The sequence below is a fragment of the Trachurus trachurus genome (genome assembly GCF_905171665.1).
Source record: "Trachurus trachurus genome assembly, chromosome: 14".
In the NCBI taxonomy this organism is placed as follows: Eukaryota; Metazoa; Chordata; class Actinopteri; order Carangiformes; family Carangidae; genus Trachurus; species Trachurus trachurus.
In genome coordinates this window covers 20,100,147-20,123,668 of record NC_139903.1, presented here as the reverse complement: position 1 = coordinate 20,123,668, position 23,522 = coordinate 20,100,147, and the positions used below count along the sequence as shown (strand labels likewise).

At 40.7% G+C, this 23,522-nt stretch overlaps 3 protein-coding genes across 5 annotated transcripts in view; 1 reads left to right on the top strand and 2 right to left on the bottom strand.

Annotated features, from left to right (window-relative positions):
- Positions 1-544: 544 nt before the first annotated feature.
- On the bottom strand, positions 545-11,656 carry rcc1l (RCC1 like). The gene is made up of 12 exons (XM_083987121.1): positions 11,469-11,656; positions 9,805-10,090; positions 9,585-9,714; positions 9,084-9,212; positions 7,960-8,026; positions 7,468-7,519; positions 6,865-6,949; positions 5,961-6,142; positions 5,217-5,304; positions 3,899-4,072; positions 2,663-2,748; positions 545-1,746 (listed from the first exon to the last, which is right to left on the bottom strand). The coding sequence occupies exons 2-12, from the start codon at positions 10,087-10,089 to the stop codon at positions 1,669-1,671; spliced, it is 1,356 nt and encodes a 451-aa protein (XP_083843247.1). The 5' UTR covers position 10,090; positions 11,469-11,656; the 3' UTR covers positions 545-1,668.
- A 2,388-nt stretch (positions 11,657-14,044) lies between these two features.
- tlcd5b (TLC domain containing 5b) lies at positions 14,045-15,449 on the top strand (the record flags this gene model as incomplete). The annotated part of the gene is made up of 2 exons (XM_083985944.1): positions 14,045-14,234; positions 14,935-15,449. 2 exons carry the CDS (start codon positions 14,045-14,047, stop codon positions 15,447-15,449), a joined length of 705 nt encoding a protein of 234 aa, XP_083842070.1.
- Positions 15,450-16,805: 1,356 nt separating this feature from the next.
- arhgef12b (Rho guanine nucleotide exchange factor (GEF) 12b) overlaps positions 16,806-23,522 on the bottom strand; it is a 32,474-nt gene continuing 25,757 nt past the window's right edge. For 2 of the 3 annotated variants that reach the window (XM_083987461.1, XM_083987462.1), the window contains exons 26-38: positions 23,143-23,257; positions 22,950-23,050; positions 22,786-22,863; positions 22,434-22,509; positions 22,125-22,292; positions 21,745-21,832; positions 21,582-21,659; positions 21,415-21,494; positions 20,695-20,979; positions 20,357-20,566; positions 20,066-20,268; positions 19,382-19,478; positions 16,806-19,297 (exon numbers count right to left, since the gene is read on the bottom strand). In XM_083987461.1, coding sequence (XP_083843587.1) covers positions 19,284-19,297; positions 19,382-19,478; positions 20,066-20,268; positions 20,357-20,566; positions 20,695-20,979; positions 21,415-21,494; positions 21,582-21,659; positions 21,745-21,832; positions 22,125-22,292; positions 22,434-22,509; positions 22,786-22,863; positions 22,950-23,050; positions 23,143-23,257 — 1,593 coding nt within the window. In that variant the 3' untranslated portion in view covers positions 16,806-19,283. The remainder of the gene's footprint in view (positions 19,298-19,381; positions 19,479-20,065; positions 20,269-20,356; positions 20,567-20,694; positions 20,980-21,414; positions 21,495-21,581; positions 21,660-21,744; positions 21,833-22,124; positions 22,293-22,433; positions 22,510-22,785; positions 22,864-22,949; positions 23,051-23,142; positions 23,258-23,522) is intronic. The other variant, XR_014595949.1, reaches the window with a different exon arrangement.

Genomic DNA, 23,522 nt, shown 5'->3' with positions numbered 1-23,522 from the left:
CAGAATCAAACTGTTCAGGTTAATATCAGCAAATCACAGTTACAGGCAGCACAGTGTGGAGATAATTCATAATAATAATAGGGTGACGCTTTATATTCCAGGTCCATTTCCTAATTATTTATTAACAGTTGCCAATTAATTTGATGCCAATTAGAAGGAAAATAGCAACACTGGTCCAAAAGCAGTTATTGGTTTCCAGGGGAGTATCACTGACAGAAATACTCAGACTCTGCAACAGCAACACATAGGAACTAATTTAACTGTTTCTGAAATTGTGTTGACTTCATTTCCTTTTTAACGTGCAGACCTCCTCCTCCATGACAAAGCTCAGTCAACTCATCTTAATTCTTATTCTTAATAAAAAGAAATGCAACACAGAATAATGCACTCAATTCACTGTACTGCAGTAATTACTGCAGTTAACTCACTCTCATCATCTATATTTAAAGCAATACAGTCATTCTTACACTGTAATTGAACTTATCAAACATGATAAACCACTGATGTAGCAGATAAAAAATATATTTATTTTGATATTTGCATATTTAGTTTGACATTTTCTCCATATATACCGTATTGTGAACACCAACAACACACAATGTAACACTTAGAGGATTAAAAGTCCTGCCTTCATCATGACAACTCTCAAGTCACACTTGTAAAGATGAATTTGACCGATAAATGTCCGAGCAGTTCTCTATCCTTTCAACGATCCCACACAATGATGACACAGGTAGGTGTTGTAAAACTTCTTCAAAACCCGTTTCCTCCAAATGATCCAGCGTTACCCACCCGTCGACTATTTCCATAGCTTTGGTCTCCATTTAAGTCAGTTTTACATTTTTAACTTGTGACGCTGCAGTATTGAACATTTATATTTGGTGACACTTTATAATAGCTACACATCACATTATTAAGCTTCTTATGATGTACAGTACTTAATTTATAATTTACAAAGCACAGTTGTTTAACTGTGGATTAAAAAAGTGATCTACTATCATTTACAGTGTCAGTAAATGATTAATAAATAAACATTTATGCAGCACTTACACATAAGATGATTTAGATTTAATTAGTATCAATGTAGGAAGAATTCTTTATAAATGATTATGAATCAAGTATAAAGTGTGTAGTTATTATAAAGTGTTTCATCATTTGTGCAGCTTCATCTATAAACTCTCAGTAAACAGTGAAATGTCAAAATGTATTTTGTTCAACAACAGTCCGATAGTCAGAGAATCCAGTTTACAATATGACAAAAACAGCCGCTCCAGACTGTTTTGCATTTCTTCACCAAATTTGCTTAGAAAATGGTGAAACTAATTCATCCATTGACTGACTAATCGTTTCTGCTGTGGTTGTGATGATACCTTCCTTCGGTATGTGTCCTGTGTGACCGCCATGAACCGTGTCGGTGACTCGCTGCTGCAGGATCGACTGCTCACCGCTTGACGTCACCGCAGGATGGAGGGACGCGAGGGTGCACCGCCTGTGGAGAGCAGCTGGCTTCAAGACTCCAGAGCGGCCCCTGATCAGCTCCCTGAGGCGCCCGGGGGTCTGCGGGGGTTAGTGAGGAGGAGGAGGAGGAGGAGGAGGAGGAGGAGGAGGAGGAGGAGGGCTCAGCCAAACATCCAGCCTTTTCATGTGCGGGCTGGGAAGGATGGGAGCTCAGAGGAGGGACTTCACCAGCGCCACCATGTGGTCGACGCCACAGGCTACATCCACCACCTGACCCGGCACCGTCACCTGAGAGACGACCACAGAGAGAAACAGCTCAGCTCACCTGGTTCCGTTCCAGACGCAGTAAACAGGAAACCCTAGTGCATTCGTTTTGTTCCTGGCTCTGCAAAATTGTCCAAAGGTGACGAAGAAATTTCACACTGTGCTACACGGAGGAGGACAGAGAGTGCAACACCTCCGTGTCCTGTTAATATGTCTTGAGGGGACGTGCTAAAGTCTGTGAGACTTAGACATGACTGACAGGAAACATCCACAGGGGACAAACAGGTGGAGGTTACTCACACACTGTTTTGAAGAAATGTACCACTCAGCACTTAACACACAAATTCACAAATATTCACATGTGAAATACCGGTACATATATGAATATAAATTAAGTGCTCTATCTTTCATATATCACCTTTTCCTGACATATCATACATTCACACACTGAATACTTGGGGGAAATTCTGGGTTCAATATCCTGCTCAAGGACTAGAATCCAACCAATGTGGGATTGGATTTAACATAATACTTTTTTTAGTATAATAGATATGAGAAAAATCAACTACAGTATTTACAGTGTTATGGTATAATGGCCACAGGCACTCTGTGGTGCACAAACACACATTTAAAATCCCACAAATATGATTAAAACACTTGTGACAAATCTGTATCGGATGCTCCACATTTTGCCGTTTGATTCTTCAAAATGGCCCAAAATATAAAGTCTTGGAAAACGTCAATAAAATATATAAGAATTACTAGAAAGAAGGCAACGTTTTTTTTCTATTAATAACACATATACTGTATGAAGAAACATGGTCATGAAAACAGTGTGAGCACTTTTTTTTTTTTTGAAAAAACAAAAGCTCGCTTCTTTTTCCTCTCCACAGCGCATCAGCCTCTGCGTTTGACTAATATTGAATCAGTGTTGTCTTACCCGCCATGGGAAGTACTGGTCATCTCGGCTGCCGATGCCCAAACAACCTCTCACGTTCTTCCCCCAGACGAAGAGTTCGCCACGATCTGTAACGCAACCATCAATCCATTAGCGCTCCGTGAGGCTGAGCACTCGCTGAGTGTGAGCACAGAGCAGCTGCAGCCTCATAAGGTTTCTACCTTTTAGTAGAATGAGTCACAGAATATGATTTTTAAAATGTAATATTATTATTATTATTAATAACCCAGATTCATGACATCCCTGCTTCTGTCTCTCTTTGCAAAAAATATTTTTGTCAAACCAACAGAACAAAATCTGTTTGGGTAACACATACATAACCAATAGATTTTTTGACATATAGACAATACAAAGGCAATAAGGATAGAATTACATTAAACAATAACATAATAATAAATTGTTGTGTGTGTAACTTAAAGTGATACCTTGGCTACTGTTATGACGGCTGTGGCGCACAAAAGAAAGACAAGAATACCAAGTCTAGTTGTTTCTAAAAATAAATCTTCACATTAACCTGAAAGGTCCAAATGGAAGAAAAATATTGTTAAAAAATGTGCAAGAATATTTTGAATATTATCTATTTTTGAATCTAAAAAGGCTGTGGCCCCACAGTGCTGGAGAATTTAAAGGCTGGTGGTTGCCAGGTTTGATATAGTGGTGTAAGAAATACAATATTTCCTCTATGAAATTCAGCGCAAGTATGAAGAGGGATAAAATAAAATCCACTTTTCACCAATGACTAAAGCCCCAAAACAATTATTGATTTCAGGAAACAGCACATTCAAAATACAGAGAAGAACAAACAGAAGTCCAACTGAGACTGAAAAATAGAGGCTTTTCAGTCGCACCTTGACTCTTCACGTCATCCTCTTTCAGTCCTGATGAAAAATTGACTTTTTCGCTCAGTGCCATAAACAGTCTGAACTACCTGAGTCAACAGTAAATTGCCTCCTGTAGCTCAGCTTTAGAGCTTTAGACTGGATGAGACCGAACGACTTTGTGGTTTATGACTTTCATGTTTCCATCTTTTATCCCAGATGGAAAGAAAAAATAAAAAGCTCAGGAGAGAAAAAATAGAGACGATATCTAAAAAAGCTGAAAGCGGTGAGTGCCATCAGTAACCATGGTGATCTGACACAGAGATCTCATCATTACGTGCGGCTTTAGATAAGTGGAGTTATATTAGGAGTTTGTTCTGCCTGAGACAAACATCCTCACCTGTTACTGCAGCAAAGTGGTGGAGTCCACACCTGACCCTGGTGACGGCCACCGAGGGGTTAAACTCTGAGCGTCCGAACAGCGTGGGGGGGATCATCTCCGGGTTGGAGGACTCCGAGAGCTTTGGCCCTTTTCCCAGAATGCCATATCCCCAAACAAACACCTCTCCTTCCTCTGAAAACATGCACAGAGTCAGGCTGATATTTGTATATGGTGAAACAAAGGCTGAAGTCATGAATAAAAAAGCTGGATAAAAGCAGAACAAAGCTGAGGCTGCAGGGAGTCTCATTAGTTCTGCAGGCATTAAGCCACACACTAAAGTATTAGACAAATCGCAATTTGAACCAGTTGATGGTTCTAGAGAGAAAGTCAGAGGATGATCAGTGTTATTACAATCCATCCAGAGGGGGACATAAATGTGTGCAGCTCATTTTATGGAAACCCATTTGATAGCTGTTGAGATATTCCAATAATAAAAAAAAACACACAATATTGTCACTAGAGGAAAAGATGATAATGAAAGATTTGTCCTCTGGTTCAACATCTTCACATCAGTCCATCCAGCAGATGTTGAGAGATTTAAAGGAGTAAATCCTGACCTGCTGGTGGCGCTACAGGGAAGTAGGGTTCATCCTCTGCATGATTAGTTCTGGAGCATGAAATATTAAATAGCAGATCTTTGTGTGGGGGTCAAAAGACTCTGGTCTATGGTCAGATGAGACTCAATACGACTATTTTTACCTGGTTAAATTAAATTATATATTTAAAACAATTCTGAAATCTCATATTGATAATTACTGTACCAGTTATATAACTCTGTTGTACACCTTCAGTAAACCTTGACAAGTCACTTTAACAGCTTAGAAATACATACTGTACATATTACAATTAGAAATAGTGTACAGTATCTTGATTCTAAAAAGTAGAAGCAATATTTGTCACTGAGACGTTTTGGTCTGTTAGAAGTAATTTCCTGCTCTGAGACACTGGATTAAGGCAAGGGAGGCCCTTGATTTTTTTGGAAAAGCGGAGAACAATAACACTTCCTTAAAATAGTCCCTTCGATGACTGCAGAGGCTGTTCTGTTGTGGGAAATTAGGCTGCTGGTTGACTCATCCAAAAAAACACCATCATCTGTATCTGGTTTTGATTTTCTTGTTACTGGGTCAAAAAGGGTGAATTAAAAAACAAAACGCTTTCCCAAAAAGCTTCTAAAGAAAAAGTGTGAGCTGTGATGCCACCATGAGGCAGCACACGGACTCACTTTATCACTCACAGTGTCCGCACACTGCTGTCAGGTGTATGTGTGTGAACTGACCGTTGAGGATGGCCACCTGCGACCCTCCACACGCAGCCTGAACCACCCGCCCACAGCCGCTCAGAGGGAGAAGCCGAGGAGAGTTGATCTGAGAGGAGAAAAAAAGATTAATGTGAGTTTGGTGAATAACTGTTGCTGCTGCTGGTTTCTTTCTTTAATTCTCAAATATTATGCATTTATCTATGTTGTTTGCTCCTCTGTGATGTTGGGACTGTCTTCATGCAGGAATTTATTAATACTGGAAATTTAAGTTACATCCACAAATCTTATCATATTCATTTGTTTCATTTCAAACTACTTCTTATCATGAGGATATTTCTTGTTGATTTTAGGTATTTGAAATAAACACCTTCAAACCAATCTAATCGATCAACAATCTGTGTTTACACTTAAGTTACAATTGCTCCAAGAATGGGGAATATGGAAAGGATAAAGATAAAAGATATACAAATATACAAGATATGAAAAAAACAATACAGGGGAAAAAATATATGGTAAAAATAGGAAACAGAGATGTACAAGTATTATTAGTGTGCATATACAATTAATGGTGTAATTAGGGGTTGTTTTATTTCTATTATCTAGTTTTCATAATCATTGATAGCCAAAACAAAAATTCAATTAAATTGGTCGCGCAGGCCTTATGAGCTATATAAAATGTTGAAATATCATATCTTATGTGTCTTGTGTCTGTTTCTCTGTGTTAGTATCAGCTCCCTCTCTCCACACGTTAGTTGACTTCACCTGTGTGGACTCAGTGACCGAGGCCAGCTGCAGGTATTCGGAGTTGCCCCACCCAAACAGCTGCCCCTCTCTGGACACGGCCAGGCTGCAGTCACCATAAGTGCTGATCTGCTGCACCGCCACGCCGGCCAGGTCCCCGCCCACTTCCACCGGAGTGGAGCTGATGCTGTGGTGGCCCAGACCTGGAAGGACACCGAGACACAACAACAATCAATACAACCACAGGTTAAATTCAAGATAAACATAAAAGTAAAACTCACATTAGCTATTAAACACTACTCTTTGGATCATCTCTTCAAATTATTAGGAGTAAATCCATTTCTGACATTGAGACATTTAATTGCATGTCATAAAAATGTGTGGTTAAAAAGAATTTGCATTAATGCATAATTCAGTTCTGAGTTAATTATTACGTTAATTTTGTCAATAAGATTAATAACACATTATCTGAGTAAGGAATTTAGATTTATTTTTGTGTGTGTGATTGAATTACAATTTGAACTGCTCTATTTTATGATTTTTAAACTGTAAATTGTCTTTGAGAATTTGTAAAAGCGCTGCACAGAGGTTTATTATTATTATTATTATTATGGTATATGAAGCTGCTTTCAGTGCTTGCTTGATTTATTTCTTCCAGCTGTCATCAAATCTCTGGCAAAATATCTCAATCACACTGATAAAGGTTTTATATAATTAACTAGTTTGGTATTATTAACCCTACACATATAGTTGTAGCTGGCTGTTGCTGCACTGTGTCTGTGTAGTTGAAATGGTTACTGTTGTGAACTAGAGGACATTTTTCATCTGTCTTTCAAGGTGAAGGGGTTAGGGGTTGGTGGTGGTGGTGGTGGTGGTGAGGGAGGGGGGGGGAGGGGGGGCTGACTCTTCTCTGAAGTGCACTGACCCGTCTGTCCGTCTGCTCCCCATCCACACGCAAACACTTTCCCTGTCTCAGTGAGGAAGAGGCTGTGGTCCTGCCCACACGCCACCTGGAAGACAAGAGGGGCATCTTCAGACTCCACATTTACACCTCAGTACACTCTATGTATACATTTTTTTCATAATTTCTAGTATTAACATTTCTCCTATTTTTAGCTTTTTATTGTTAAAGTTTGATCTTATCTTATATCTATATACAGACCCATCTACATTGCAGATTCACCAGCTCACACATCTGATGCTGCCAAGAACTTTAACAGATCACCAACATTGTAAAATGTTTTAATTTATTCTCTCATATTTTATTATTTTTTATTAGTTTCTGTTTTAATTGTTTACATATTTTCAACATCAACAGGCGTAAATGTTAGAACAATCCAAAATCCAACTGTTAGACTTTAATGACGACAATGCGCAGGTGTTAGCGTGATGCAGCTAGACTGTGTCTGTATATAATCTGGGTGAGTACTGTACGTACCTAAAGGTCTGGGTCAGGAAATAGGGAAAGAGACAGAGAACAACAGAAAACATGTGTGATCATCACAGTTCAGAAAGAGGCTGCACTCACCTGAGTGACCCTGCTGCCGAAGCCCTCCATCCTGTGAATGATGTGACTGCCACTGTTTGAACATGAGACACAGAAATAACCGATCCATCAGCGGAGGACAGCAGCGTCTCCCAGAGAGAGGTCACATCCTTCTCTCTGAGCCTTCACTCAACGCTTTGCAAGAACATAACTCACACATAAACAATATTCAATTCAAAACGGCTGCAAGATTAATCATAGGTTCAGGAGCAGCGACCTGAGTGTCTGTAAATCTTCAATTTAGAATATGCATCACTGTGTTTGTGTTTCCAAGGTGAAGAAGAGCATCTGCACTTCAATTCAAGTGTTTTTCAGACCTTTACATGGAGCTTGGAATAAAGTTTCCGACATTCGATGGAGCATTTCATAAGAGACGCAATTAAATATTTTTTAAAAATCGAGTGATACGATGTGAAAACACTCAACTTAACAGCAACAACACTGCTGTTGTGTGCAAACACCATTTGGACGCACCTGTAGACTTCATCTTCAACTATCTTCCTCCCACACTGGCCGTACGCATTGTTGCCCATGCTGAAAACTAAAGAAAGAGACAAGCAGAACAAAATGATGTCAATCAGGTATTTACAGTTGATTAATTGATTGATAACTTTTAGTGGCTGTTTACAATGGAACTAAGCACAGCTTACTGTAATACATAACACTGATGTCGGGGCAACATCACAGATTTACAAACTAGATTGGCTTACGTTTATTTTTGTTGTGACGAAGGGACAGTAGACCATTACATTGGCTTATAATATATATGCTTGACATATGACAACTTGTTCAACCATTTTGCATGTAAAGACTTAGGCGATGAACTAATGCCTAAATGCAGAGAATTGTACATTTGCATGGATGTACCAAAGCATTTGCAACTTGTTTAAAGAAATGAGAAACTGCTTTTTTGATGTGCACATGTGACACAATTATGTGAAGATTGAGCAAGTAGTTTTGAGATTTCAATTCTGATCTGAGAAATCTACCAAAGAGAAAAACTGTAATTCAACCCTGTCAGAATATGTATTGCCAAAGAAACAGCTGCTGAGCTTCACCTGACCTATTATTCACATTTCCTGTATGAGAACAAATGTTCCCTTTTAAAGTCAAGGTTCTCACTGGGTCACAGTCCACATCTAGGTGAGTCATGATACTTGCCATTTCCTTCACGACATGCAATTTCCTTTTTTTTGGAACAAACCACAGTTGGTAATCTGGTTATTAAATGGTACATCTGAGGTCAAAAATGCCAGGGCTTTAAATCCAGTCTAAAGGCAACTCTTCTATTTGGGGAAAAAAAAATCAAAAATATGATAAAAACTCATTAATAAAATTTTAAAAAACAAAACAAAATCAAGCCTGATCGGTGTTTTTTTTAGTTGCGATTTAGCCGCCTGATCATTAATTGTGAGTGGGAGGTGAGTGGAGGATGTAGAAGGACACCAGGTGGTTTGTCACCAACACAATACCGGGTATTTTCTCTTGTCACAAACTGTGACAAACTCCCTGACCCTGTTCAGACCCTGACCATGGAGCTGCTGCTGCTGCTGCTGCTGCTGCTGCTGCTGCTGCTGCTGTACAGCGGAGTCTCTTACCTCCCTCTTCATCAGTGAGGACCAGGGAGTGAGCCCGGCCACATGCAACCTGGACCACTCTGGTCTTCAGGGGCTCGACAAGAGGCAGAGCAACTGGTGACGGCTCCAAGACGTAGTCATAACTCTTTTCTGCAGACAGGGAGAGGGACGTTAAACATGGCACATGCTGCTGCACCATCTGAGTTTTATATGCCTGGTAAATCTAAAAACAATCATGTTATTTGATGAACCAGTGGATTTACTGTGACTCTCTCTCTCACTACAGTCAGTGTGATATTTACTGAGGTGGCTGTGTGGACACAACAACCTATCTTTATACAGGCAGACATGATGACAGAATTAATGAAAGTATAATTTGATTTTAAACTTCCAAAAACACAAAAAAAATATATATCGAAAACACTGACTGCTACAGCTTTAAATTACACATATCTAATTAGTTAAGCAGATCTCATGTTAGCACTATTTCTGTGTTTGTATCAGTGGTTTGGTTTTCCTTACGGCGGCTGTGCTGGGTGCGTTGGAAGCCAAGCTGAGAGTCTTTGTTCAGGCCCATGCCCCACAGCTTGGACGCATCTTTGGTGGAGGAGGCGATGAGGGTGAAGCCGTAACCACAAGCAGCAGAGGAGATCTGCAACAGAGGAGCCGCTCAGCCTCACAAACTATTTCTGAAGTCCACACTTTGTGGTACTGACAGCGTCCAACGTGGGTGTGATTTTACCTGCTCGGCCGTCTCCAGGCGGTAGGGGGTGAGCTGGTATTTACGGGGCTTCTTCCTGCCGCTGTCTGGCACTACAAAGCTGGGGATACCCAGAGCGCCAGTGAAGCTGAAGCCCCAGACAAACACCTTGTGGTTGGGCTTTCTGTGCTGACCTACATACTGAAACACTGGCTCACTGCTGCTCTTCTCCTGCGGTCTGAACGCTTTTCTGATTGTTGCATAACCACACACTTGAAGCCCTGTCCTGATGTGTGGAGAGCTCAGTCGCACACTGGGAAAAGTCATCCTGTAAAAAAAAACAAAATATAAGACAGGGCAGAACAAGGGCTTAAATCACACTGCAATTGATATCCATACTTAATAATAAAAATATATATATTTTTTTTTAAACATACAAGCCCATGTAACCTACAACATTGTTGATGTAGTAATAACATGAATGGTCCATTTTAAAGATGTAAGAGCTCATTTTAACGGGGTGTTAATCAGGGTGAAACAAATTACAGAGATGGAGAACTGCTTGCAAACGGATTGCATGTCTTACATACAGAGATAACGATCAAATGTGAAAAATACAAATGTATGACATGTATGAATTTCTTTGTTAAAATCTTTGAAGAAAAAAAACTTACCTTGCCTGTTATGGATTATGAACATTTCTACTCTTTAATATTCACATGGTCAACAGTGAAACCTCTGTGCAGTTTCACTTGACGAGTCTCAAATTTATGTTAGTTTTGTTTTGCAAACACTAAACATATTATTGGGAGATTATTAAGACACTGCAGAGTGATGAGGCTCCACTGATAAACTCGGCATTTATCAAACCTGTGAACCAGCTGTGTACTTTAACTGAGCAGCGCTCACAGTCTTCATTCATCATGTTAAAGCAGAAGTAAGCGATCCGGTCGTTTTGGCTAATGCTGCGTTCCAGGCAGGCTTTTGAAACCGTAAATTACAGCTTCAAGTCACAACTTACGATTTTGTAGCGTTCCAGGCAACCCACTCGTGTTTTTCCGACCTGTTTTACCTGTGAAAGTCACTATAACGGCCACTCGTAACTTCCGACCGGTGAACTCGTACCAGATCGAACTGGTACAACTTCACAGGTCGGAAATACACGAGTTACGGGCTGCCTTGAACGCACCATAACAGTCCTCGTCCCTACGTCACCACATTCACGCGCATCCCTTGGCTGCACACACAGCCCTTCATGCCGTTCTCTCTCCTCATTGGATAAAAACTGTAGGATACGAGAAAAGTTTTCTCCTCGGCTCAGAGCAGAGCAGAGTGACTGACAGACCCGTGTTTTGGTCCAAACACTCTATATAAGTGATTGCTGTCGGAAGATATAACTATTTAAGACTTATATTAACACAAATATATCACTTACTTCTGCTTTAATGCAGCTAACTCCGATCTGACACCAACATACGGAACAACACGGTAAACGCCGGGTGTAGCATGAAATTGTTTTGCCATAAATGAGGTTTGGTCTGTCTAATCAATGCCGAATTGAAGAGCGGCTCAAAATTATCCTAACAAGATGATACCACCATGTCTACATGAAGCATTTTTGACAGTTTATCCAGCGAAACTTTAAATCGTCAGTGATGTGAACACAGTTTCTCCTCGCGCTCCCACATGCCGGACTCTGAACTCACCTCGGGTTGGACCAGAGGGTCGTCAAGTGTTGAACCGCCTGGAGAAGTTTCCTTAAATCAATCTAAAGCTGCTCAGACCAACCAGCCGACATACTACACATGTATCTCAATGTCATTATCGCGTGTTTGTTTACCTTAATGTGACACAGGAAGAGAAAACAATGTTCTTCTTCTGCAGTTCCTCCTCCTGTCGGTGATATAGAGACAGAGACGCATGGCGCCACCTGCTGAGCCGAGGTGTATGACAGCTGCTGCTGCTGCTGCTGCTGCCTCTTCGAAATGATGTGCAAGTTCAACAATACATTTTAACAACTTTTTTTAAAGTTCAGAAATAAATATTTTACTTGTTTATATATGTATATTTATCCATTTTCTTTCACATTCAAAATTACAACCGATTGTGATGATGGGGCTCAGTACAAAAATATATGAGCTGAAGTTTTGACATACAGTAGACTTCTCAATCCTCTCCTCTCCTCATCTTCTCTTAGATTTGAGCAATTTCATGTATTTGACATGAGAAAAAAACAGTCACAACACTCGATGGAGTGAATATATCAGTGTAAGATTTAACTGTCCATGGTTGGCCCATAATCTGCTCTGGTGTCAGATTAGAGCCACTGCAAGTGGGTTAATGCTGCAGGGCTGTCAGGTGAGGATCTGACCTTCGCTTCGCAGGTTATTTAGCAGAACCAGAGCGGAGGGAAATGCAAACTTTGTTTAACCATACACTGTGTATATTCTGTCAATGTGCATTGAATCACTCACATGAAAGTTTATGAACATTCTTGTTTATTCGGTCACACACCCTGTTTGCTTACAGGTGGACGGTCTGCCCCCTGCAGGCTCTTATGGCCTGACATTTTCTTCTCTGGCCTATGTCGACAAAGCTCAGGGTTTATTTCCCACCGAATAAAACCATTATTTTTTTCTAAATCAATCTGAACTGAATTGAACTCTCTCACTATTAGTATTTTGTGTTGCTAATGCATTGCTAATGTATTACATTAGAAATACAAATATTGATTATTGACATTATTAATTATATTTTCATTTTTGACTGTTGATTCTGAGGAACTACATGTCCTTCTGTGTCCCTCATCCTGTTTCACCACCAATATTTTAAAACCCTGTCAGTACAGGACTCTGCTGGTTTGTATTTCCTATGTTTGTTTAATTTGTAATTTTTTGGCATTGTATCCTATTTTATTTCTGCTTTTTAATTAGCTGGTTGTGTTTTTGAAACTGGTTTTGATTTGTTTTCATCTTTGCTTTTGTAGAACTTCACACTGCCTCGAAAGGGACTATATAAATAATGTTAATTCTGATTGTCTGTGTCACTATTAGTGGTGGTAGTACTGGTGATCATGAGAGCCTCATTACCATTATCCTTTTTATAATCTCAGACTCTTTTTTTAAAATCCAAAGGGGGATTTGGAAATAAGCTCTGATTTGTGTATTTGAGATTATTAAAGACATTAGGGCTGTGATGTAATCAAACTTGAGTTTAGTTTTACTTGATTGTGGCACCACAGCTGCAGGTCTGCAGCCTCATACCATTGTCCTGTCTAAAAGCAGGTATCTGCAGAGAAGTAGAGACTGTAATCCTTTAAGAGGATCAGGTCTGAGATCCAAGGGGAAGGGATACAGGATCCAATAATTGTCTATAGTAGCCGGCACATGGCATGTCTGTCATCCTGCCAGACTGAACATGTGTTTATTTGAAATGTGCTGAGCTTTGGTGCAGTTTGTTTTCTTTGCCTTTTCATGGAAGGTAAACAGTGATGGAGGCCGAGGCTGCGTTTGATTGCTGGAGTCGTTTTCTGGTGTTTCCTGATTCTGAGTGAGAAGAGGAGGCGTTCAGGTAATCCACAGTATGTGAGGGCTAGGGGTTTGCTTTGCACTGTCATATCTTTTGTAATAGTGTTACACACTAAGATTTACTTGGACAATATTGACTGAATTAAAGTCAAAGAAAAAAGTCAAAGAAAGTCAATGACTTTTTTAATTTACAATTGATAATTTAGTCTTTATGCCATTTCTAAATCTGCATGTTGGTGTAAGACTTTATTTTTTTCAATATACACCCCTAAAGTGTTTTTGAAACTAGATCATTTGTCAATAATTATGATTTCCTCTGTTGAGACATACCAAGACTAGCTTTACTATGCTACTGTTTATTACGTCCTTACACAACATTCTGCATTTTATGTTGTTTTACACAATAAATAATTGACAGTTTGGGGATAAAATTTGAACTTGGTGTGTTGAACATCGATTATACCAGTATAAGACACCATTGAGTTTAGCTAAACAATGTAAGACACAACTCACTGATACTGGGTAACTAACCTTGTGTCGCACCATGTGAAATTTCTCCCAGTAAGTCATCAATAACAAAATAAGTTACAGTGATAATGCATTTGTTAACAGCTGTTTAGTTGTAATATTCCACCTAAATAAATGAGCAAATGAGCATTAACACTGACATGATGCAAAAAAAAAGGACAACAAGCTGAGGATATGAGCTTGGTCTGTGATGCTGAATTCAGTCCGATCGTTCCTCACAGACGGCCATGCCAGTACTGGAGGTGATCTGCAGCCTGATTGGCTGGCTGTGTCTCTACTTTCTGTTCTGCTGTACCTTCTGTCAGCGGGGGCCCGAGTGGAGCTGTCGGCTGGTCACTCTGTGCCACGGGGTCGTCATAGTGCTGCTGACGGCCTATGTTGTCTTCATTGATGGACCCTGGCCCTTCACACATGCAGGTCAGTGGCATAAAATAATGATGGGTAATAGATACAAAAACAATATAAACTCACCTGAAGTCAGTAAATACACCATAGGTTCCTACATTAGAAATGCAAATGTTTTGACTGTATGAAATTATGTTGATTTTAAATCATTCTGCAAGGGCTTCAATAACAGTTGGTGCTATTACTGGTCTCATTGAAGGTTAAACAAGCTCAGTAACATGGAGCTGTTACAGATGGTTAGGATCCTATAATGTATGAAGGTAGATTCACACATCTTCTTTGATTATAGATCAGTTCTAGGTTCTATATTGATACTGTAAAGGTATTAAAGAATCAATTCATGGAGAAATGCACACAGCCTATATTCAGCCTAAAATGAGCTGTCTGGACTCCCGGTAACTTTGTGATGTCACAACAAAGCTGTCACAAAGCCCCGCCCACCTGGAACCATCATCCTACTACTACTTACTTTTAAGATTTGGTTTCTCTGAATATTTTCTCTATTTATATTGTACCATTCAAAGAACAGAGAGCCAAGCAGAGGAGACGCTCAGAGCCTCCTCTCTTCTGATTGGCTTACACTGACCTACACTGAGAGTTTTTGGTTCTTCAAAATTCACATCAACATTCACATAAATAAAATGTGTCTATTTCACGGTGCAAGTGGAGTTGCTGTAATTTCTGACTCCTCATATGATCCTTCACTGTCCAGGAACAGAAAACACTGAGCTGCAGATCTTCGCCCTGGCTGTCTGCCTCGGCTACTTCTTCTTCGATGTCGGCTGGTGCGTCTTCTACCGCAGCGAGGGCCCCGTCATGATGGCCCACCACGCTGCCAGCATCCTGGGCATCCTGCTGGCGCTGCTCATGGGAGTGTCAGGCTGTGAGACCTGTGGGGTCGTCTTTGGAAGTGAGATCACCAATCCCCTGCTGCAGGCCCGCTGGTTCCTCCGCCAGCTGGGCCTGTACGACAGCCTGCTGGGAGACGCCGTGGACCTGCTGTTTATCTTGCTGTTCGCCACGGTGCGCGTGGGCGTTGGCACCGTGATGTTTTACTGCGAACTCACGTCCCCCAGGACGTCACTGATTATGAAGCTTGGCGGTGTGGTGATGTACGGACTAGCCTGGGTGTTCATGGTGGACATTGCCAGATTTGGATACAAGAAAAGTAGAGCCAAGTATAAACGGTGGATAGAGAACCACAAGCTCAAAGAAATCAATGAATGACATTCAGTGTGACTGAGGGAACAAAGAGTCTTACATTCATGGGCCTCAGCTTTAAAGGTGCTATGTACCACAGCATCATCACTAAACATTTGTATTTCTAGTATTCATATGCAAAACTATTTACATCCCTAGTTTAGGCCAAGGCTGCTTTTCCTTTAAACCAAACAAACTGAATATTTTGGTGCGTCCTTCAGAACTCAGAAGTCAGATTTCATGAGTTCTCAGTTGACTAGATTATCAGAGATGCACCCTTAAGTTGGCTGAAGACATTAGCCAAGAATCAGGCTGCACTGCTATAATGCCTGTCCCAGCTGTCATAGAGTCATGGCAGGGTATAATCTTATTCACTTAACATTCAGTTATTTCCTCCCTGGGAATAATAACCTTATGTGCACAGAAAAGCCCCCAGGTCCAGGAATCGAAGCCTGAACCTTCTCCACTGGTGTGACAACCAGACATAATTCAGTATCTTATGTCCATTGCTTTGATCAATCCACATTAGAGCAGTTTTCTCACAGAGAGCAATCACCATCACAACAACTCGGGAAGGTTGTTATGGTGATAACAGATGGGGAGGAGCATGCCATATGAGACGTGCAGCTGATGGCAGGTTTACATCTACAATCTACATGTTGAGTCAACACAAGTCGATGACACGCTGCAGCACAAGTTATGGTATCACTGCTTACAGTCGGTAAAGTATAATGGACTGTCAGTTTGGTCCTTGACAGAAGTGACACCCTGCTGGAGTGCAGACGCTAAACATAGTTTTCATGGCTTATACCAACTTATGATCAAGAACTAACAGGCACCTTTTAGCATTACTTCAACACCACTGTGGATGTGTGGACAAAAAGAAACACGTCAGGTGGTTTTCTCCTTAACTCTCCTGTTTACCAAGTGTGTTGCGTAAATGTGCTGGTTTTCTATGATGCGTTGAAAAGCAAGTAAATAAAGTCCAGCGTAGCTAAAAGCTAAGTGTTTGTTTATGCAGTTAAAATACCTGCGGCCTACATACACAGGCAGATGAGAAGGATCAGTGGAGACAGTTTTATGGACTGTCACTTTATACAACATGGATCTGAGAGTTTGTGATGCCTGTGTGAAAGGTGTCGCTGCCATAATGTCCACATACCTCAAACCACCAAACCTGTATTCATCTGTATAGTGTTTTACAATATTATGTTTTTAGCTGGAACACAATCAGCTAGTACATAGCTATACAGTAGTTATAACAGGAGTGATGTTTTAGACAGGAAGAATTTATGTGTCACAATTCAGCTTTTGTGAGACAAAGTTTTGTATTAAAAACACAGAAGTAACAACATGTTACACTTGGTTACCTGAATGTTCATTTAATTTCTTTCTATCCATATTAATTCATCCGTCATACATGCTGTTCTGCTCCTTCATTAGCTGTGGAATCTATTTCTCTGAGGTCGAAGTATCAGCTCCTTTACAGTGACACACAAAGGAACTGATGCTTTTCATTCATTTCAAAGTGGATTCTTTCTGTAATGTGACTTCTGGACATGCTGAAAATGTTTAGAGATAAATTAGGGGCCATCACACTCTACCCCTTTACACAAGACCGATCAAGATGAAATGATTTTTTTTTTTTTTTTGCATTTTTAGTCAAACATCTTTCGGTCGGGTTAATAGCAATGTAATAGAATAACATTTTGCAAAGAACATTTCTAAAAACAAATTTATGATGTACGGTTACTTTGCTACGGTGGCCAGGAGAGCTCAACGCACGATTACTTACGAAAAACAAAACACATGAACATGCAACAAATATACACAACACAACGTCAGTGTTTCCAGGGAACACAAAAAAAGTGATGGACCCAGTTTGTGCCCAATTCTTGTTAAATGTTTGTTGACTTTCAGAGTCAAAAAAAGTATTACACTTTAAGTGTATTTTCAGTGTGTTTGTATAAAGAGTTTTTGCTGCACGTGTGTTGTCAAAATCGATGAAGATGATTGATGAGATGTCTGTTTGCATGTGTTGTAATGTGTTGAGCCCTCAGGGCCACCATACTTAAACCTTCTTTTAAGTAGTGTGTGTTAAAACATTACATAACTGCACTGTGTACAATGAAAAAACTAAACAAAACACACAAAACATCTGACATAGTCATAATTACACATTATATTCTTTTACATTAAAAACAGTCCAATACAGTCCTTTTTGTTTACATTTACCTTTTGGATTAGTCTTTTTCTTTTTTCTTTTTTTTAAACATTTCATTCTGTGCAGTCTTGTGGCCAGTGAATATTTTTGCATCATTTCAGTCCAACCATGAAAGTGAAGTGCAGGTGCTGATGGGTGAATTTTTGTATCATGTACCTAAAAAGGCAAAAGGAATGTAAAACGTCTCAACAAGAAGTTTGTTGCAGAAATAGAAATGATCCTGAAGAAAACTTCCATAGCTTTTGTGGGGACAAAAGTCACTCGGGTTAGTCAGTCACCTCACTGTGGAAAATAAATGCTACAACAAACGTTCATTTCATTAAAGTCACAAGTGCACACACTGTGGAGCTTGTATCTTGTACATGCTGTGATGTGACGTGCTCTTAGCTGCTTGAAGCACCAGGAAAACGTGGTTATACACAAAGTGAGCATTTCTTCTCTTAGCTGCAGTGTTGGGCGCTTCATTTGAACCACAGCGATTCTTTATAACACCAATATATCCATGTTATGCTCTGACCTCAATCTTTCTGTGGTTGATGTTAATCTATGATTTCAGCATTACTTGTTATTTTGTTTGTCATATTAAGCTACATTCAAGTGCTACAGGAAGTTTAAAACCAGGAAATTTAGTGATTTCATACATCCAATGATGCTTCTCTTTCAGTCATTATGGAATGACAGATGCCTAATCAAACTAAGGAGACAAGAACATCAATTGTTCTTTGGAAATATATGGATCAACTTGTAACCCTCAACGAAAACATGAGGATTTCTGTGCATTACAAGCTGCTTTAATGCTTCATTTTACTGGTGCTTGCAGGAATAGTTCACAAATTTGACAAATATGGTGATTCTTTCTCACCAAAAGTGTGACAAGATGATATACAATACTGCTGCGTTTACATTATACTGCTCAGTACTACATTTAAGTTTCAGTTTGAATTAAACAACTGAGCGACATTTTAATAACTGAACCAACAGTCAGACATGTTGGTCGCTCAGATTTTCTTGTTCCTCCTTAATTCCATTTATGCACAAAGACGTTAAAACATACTGGAGATTTTGGGAATGTTTGGACAATTTCAATTTGATGGTGAATTTGAAAACACAATCAATGTGTTGTATTGCTGCTCAGTGCTGTAACAGAATAAGGAAGTGCACCTTGAAGCGTATTCAACTCTGCAGCGTGAGGTTTAGCTCGTCTCTTATTACAGACATTTAAATGATACTTACAGCAGTGAGTTGACAGTCTGGCCACCGACACAGTCAAAGTCTTCACGTATTCTTTCATTCCCGAATGTGGCTCTGCTGTGCATCTGTGTGACTCCACACACTTGACTTGCCCTTTTTCCATTTCATATATCCAGTGTTTAAGATAATTTATGAAGTTGATTATTATGTTCATTATCATAGCAACAAGTGACTGGATCATCCTCAGGTAAAATCCCCCAGTGTCTCTTCTCAGGAGCAAACCTGCTCCTGCTGGTTCAAGGGTTCTGAGTTTATAGATGATGAAATCTTCCACTGGTTTTTATATGTGCCTATAAAGTGGGAGAGTGGACGTTAAGCCTCCATGACTGAGCGACACCAGTGTCCAGCGGTTGAGGATCGATCCTGAGGAAGGCGCTCTTCTGTCATCACTGAATCCCGTCTGGAAAACATCAGAGACAAAGTGTTTGAGATGCAAAGTGGAGCAGTGGAGCAGTGGGTTGTTTCAAATGACCGAGAGACGCACCATTGTTGCTGTTGTTGTTGTTGTTGTTGTTGTCGTCGGAGTCCGTGGCCGTGTCGCTGTGTGTTTGTCGCAGCTCGTTGTATTTCGTTTCCACCTCCTGGAAGCAGATCAGTACAACACAATGTGGTTCATACTGTATGACAGAAGATTTCATTCAAGTACATGTCTGATTTACGGTGTCATCACCCCGACATCTCAAGAATGCTGGAAAACATGAGGCAACTTCTGTGTTTTATATGTTTGTGAGTTAGCCTCGCATTAGCTGCTGTTGATCATGAACAAAACAAGACAACGGTTGTTTGCTGCTTTCATGTCAAAGCTGAAACCATATTGTCTGTCCAATTCTAGTGGACACCATGTCTCAGTACTCCTTTAAGGAACTTCAAGGATCAAGTGATTAAGGAACTTCAAGGATCAAGTGATCATGTCACACAGAGACTCTTTACCTCAGTTCCCTTTTACACACTATTTATCATCTCAGGACAAAACAGCTAGGAATTCTGGGCCCCCTTAAGAAATACTAAAGTGGGCCCCTACCCCCTGACTTTTCCAGTTTTTTTTGTCTTACAACGGCCCTGGACAAAGTGTAGTAAAACTGCAAAATCTGAAATATTCTTGTATTCTGGTAGAATGTGGGGGTCCAGTTTACGTCAAAACAGCCTGGCTCAGTGGCGTGTGCGGTACCTTCAGGTACTGCAGGTCGGCCTGGAGGAGCCGCAGGTGGGTCATGAGCTGCCGGCTGAGGTTGGGGCCTCCGTCGCCCCCTGACTGAGAGGAAGAGGACAGCAGCCTCCTCATGTCGATCCCCACGTCACCACCCAACACCCCGTCGTCATCGGTGCAGCTCTCCTCAGAGCCCAGGCCCAAGTCCAGAACAACGAAACCACCTGGACGAGGAGAGGACGAGGTGGGATCAATAAGGATGGAATTATTCATTATGAATTCCACAGAAAACCTAGATAACGATTTCCTCACCGTTGCGTTCACTGTTGTCAGACAGGCCTGAGTGTCCAGGAGGGAGCTGTGGGTCGTCCCTCTGTGGGGCTGCAGCCGAAGCCGCCTCAGGGCTCCCCGGCGACTGACACTCAGGGGCCCCGCTCTGCTTTTTCCGCTCCATCTCCTCTTTCTCCTCTTCGGTCTCTCTGCCCATCATATGGTTGAAAAGGACCTGCTTGAGCATCGCCACTGGAATAGACACATTTGTTTTTTTTACTCATATGCCATCACGTGGGCGGATGAAACCAAAACCAGAGGTAACTGAGAATGATCTTTTTAATAATTTGGGCGGACTGACCCTTTAAAGTAGAACTTACATGTCTGCAGAGCGTCCTCGGCTTTGGAGGACGCCACACTGAATAGGTGGCGCTCTTCGTTTTCGATGGCGATGCCCCGTCGTGACCCCTCCTGCTGCAGGAAGGGCAGCCTGTCCAGGAAAGCCTCCAGCTCTGCCTCATCCACCTCTTCATCCTCCTCCACCTCCTCCCCTCTGTCAGCCACAGCCATGGCCACGGGCAGCTCCTCCTCCTCCTCCTCCTCATCCGACTTCATACCATCGAAAGGGTTGAGACTTACAACTGGAGAAGAGGTGGCATCTTTATCTAGAAGAATAAATGTTTGATGTCAATAAGAGATAAAATTCAAAAACATTTTTAACTATTAGTAGTATGTGACATCTTAAATTACTGGTGTAAAATACATGAAACTTTTAATCCTGCATGTTCATTTCTAGTTCAAATATTCTGCTGGGGTCTTATATTAGATGTATACAAATAAACTTAATTTACTTAATTATCTATTTTAATTCTTATTATATTGATTCATGTACTTCAAGTGGGCCCAAAAATCATTTACAAAACAACAACACAATAGAAAAGATTAAATTCTGACATATATGTACGTTTGAAAATATAAATAATGCAATAAAAAGGTTGTAAACAACTAATTTAGCAGCTAATAAATAACCATTAATCAACTCCTCTTTTCTACACTGTTGAAACATTTGTTCCACACACAGCTGCCTCTTGGGCAGATACCTCCACTTGATGTCCCGTTGGGATCTTTGCACGGCCTGGGAATCCCACAGTTGATGATCTCAATGGCGTCCCGCACAGCGCTGGAAAATGAAAAACAATCATTTTAGATACAATGTGAAAGAAAAATGTAATAATATTAATATCAATGAGCACAGAGTTGGACTCACTCAGTCTGAGCTGGAGGCGTGTCGTTGTGAGGTTTGGCCTTCATGGCTTCGGCACATTGTGTGATCAGACACTGCCACCTGGACAAACAGAGGCCACATGGCAGGATGAGGAAACAGACGACAAACAGACAACACGTCGCCATGTTTGTGAGGCGAGACTCACGCTCTCTGTTCGGACACCGTCTGAGCCATCAGCTCGTAGATCTGAGCCCCGTTCTCTGACATGGACAGGACGAAGAAAGACTTGTTGTCTGAGAAGAACATACAAACACATGTTATATGAGAGTTAATGTGTAAACAAGAAGAAATTTCAACAATGGCAGAAGATGAAACTTGAAAAGATGAGTTATTACAGATCATCTTGCTGGGAGCATAAATGTGTTTAATTTGACAGCAATCAATCCAATAATGGTCAAGACTTTTACCCAAACCCACAAATATCAACCTCATGGTGGCACTAGAGTCATCAAAAGTGCTAAAGTCATCAAAGTCAGAGTCAGTGTCAAGGAAGTAAAAGCTTTCTGGAGTGGGTGCGGCTCTCACCGGTTGCCACAGGACGAACCAGCACGGTGTTGAGCTTGATGACGGGGCTGAAGTTGTGTTTGGTGTCGGCAGCGCTGGCCAGATTTTTGCCGTGGAACTTGAGGACCAGACGCTCGTCCTGCTTCTGCAGCAAAACCAGAATGTCCTCCAGGAGAAGCGTGTATAGCTCTGAAAGGAAAATATAAAGAAACTGCTACACACATCTGCTACAGGCATCCTCTTATTAAGGTTTTAACTAATTTGATCGTTTTTAATCTGCATGCCTGCATCTTTTCTATACAACTCTCTTATGGCGGTGTGTTCAAGTACCAATCGTCTTGTCTTTAGTGACCTTCCAGGAGAGAGGTCCCTCGTGTACCATCGTCCTCTTGGTCAGGTCCAGATTCTGCAGAACAAATATTTTTTTAAATACAACAAACAGCACAGATTCATTAACAACCTGCAACAACCTCGTTTTATTCATTTGCTATTGCACATATATGTTTTTTTATTGTATATACTGTAGGACAGCTGGCTGTGACTGCAGTAATAAAGACATCTTGAACCTTGACTCAATCATTCAGCCACTCTGTGCAGTAAAGGCCAGAGTTCTGTCACATCTTTTACAATTTACAATATTTGTTGAAATTGCTTGGTTTTGGATTGTTTGTGTGTTTGTTACCTTCAGCTCCAGGATCAAGGGGTTTTCACTTTGTTTGAGTGAAGAGAGATCCAACCTTCGCTGATACTCTTCCAGCCTCTGCAGAGAAAATACACAACTGGAAATTAGTACTTAAACTTAAACCTCCTGTTGACTTTAATGTACTGTGATGTTAACGCCTGTACCTGTTTGTTCTCTGCCTCTTTGACGGCCTGGTTGACGTAGTTGAGGACGTTTTTACAGCATTCACCTGCTCTCTTCACCTTCTCCCTCTCCTCGCGATCCTCTGCAGGAGGATTAACAAAACAAACAAAAAAAGGTGATGAAAAACCAAAATTGGTGGATGACGAGTAAAACTGTGTTCAGTCCTGTTCCGACCTGTGTATTTAGCGATGTTGTCCAGGAGCAGTGGGTACTTAGTCAGTCTCTGCATCTCCACAGGAATTATGTCTTTGAGCCGCAGCCTGCGACACAGACGGTTGCTCTCAGCCTCCTGAGGAGAAAATAACATATGACATCATGAACTATATCAATATTTTCAAAGTGGTATTTGAACATGAATATACAGAAAATACAACAATGCACACCTCAAATCAGCACAAATACACACACAAACAAAACCTCTCCCAGGCTTAGTTCCCCTATGGAGATGAATACATGCAATAAACGTACATACCGTATACCCACATCAAGCAAAAAACACATATATTAACATGCAGCTGGACACCTTGAATAAAATATTCCTGAGGTCTAAAATA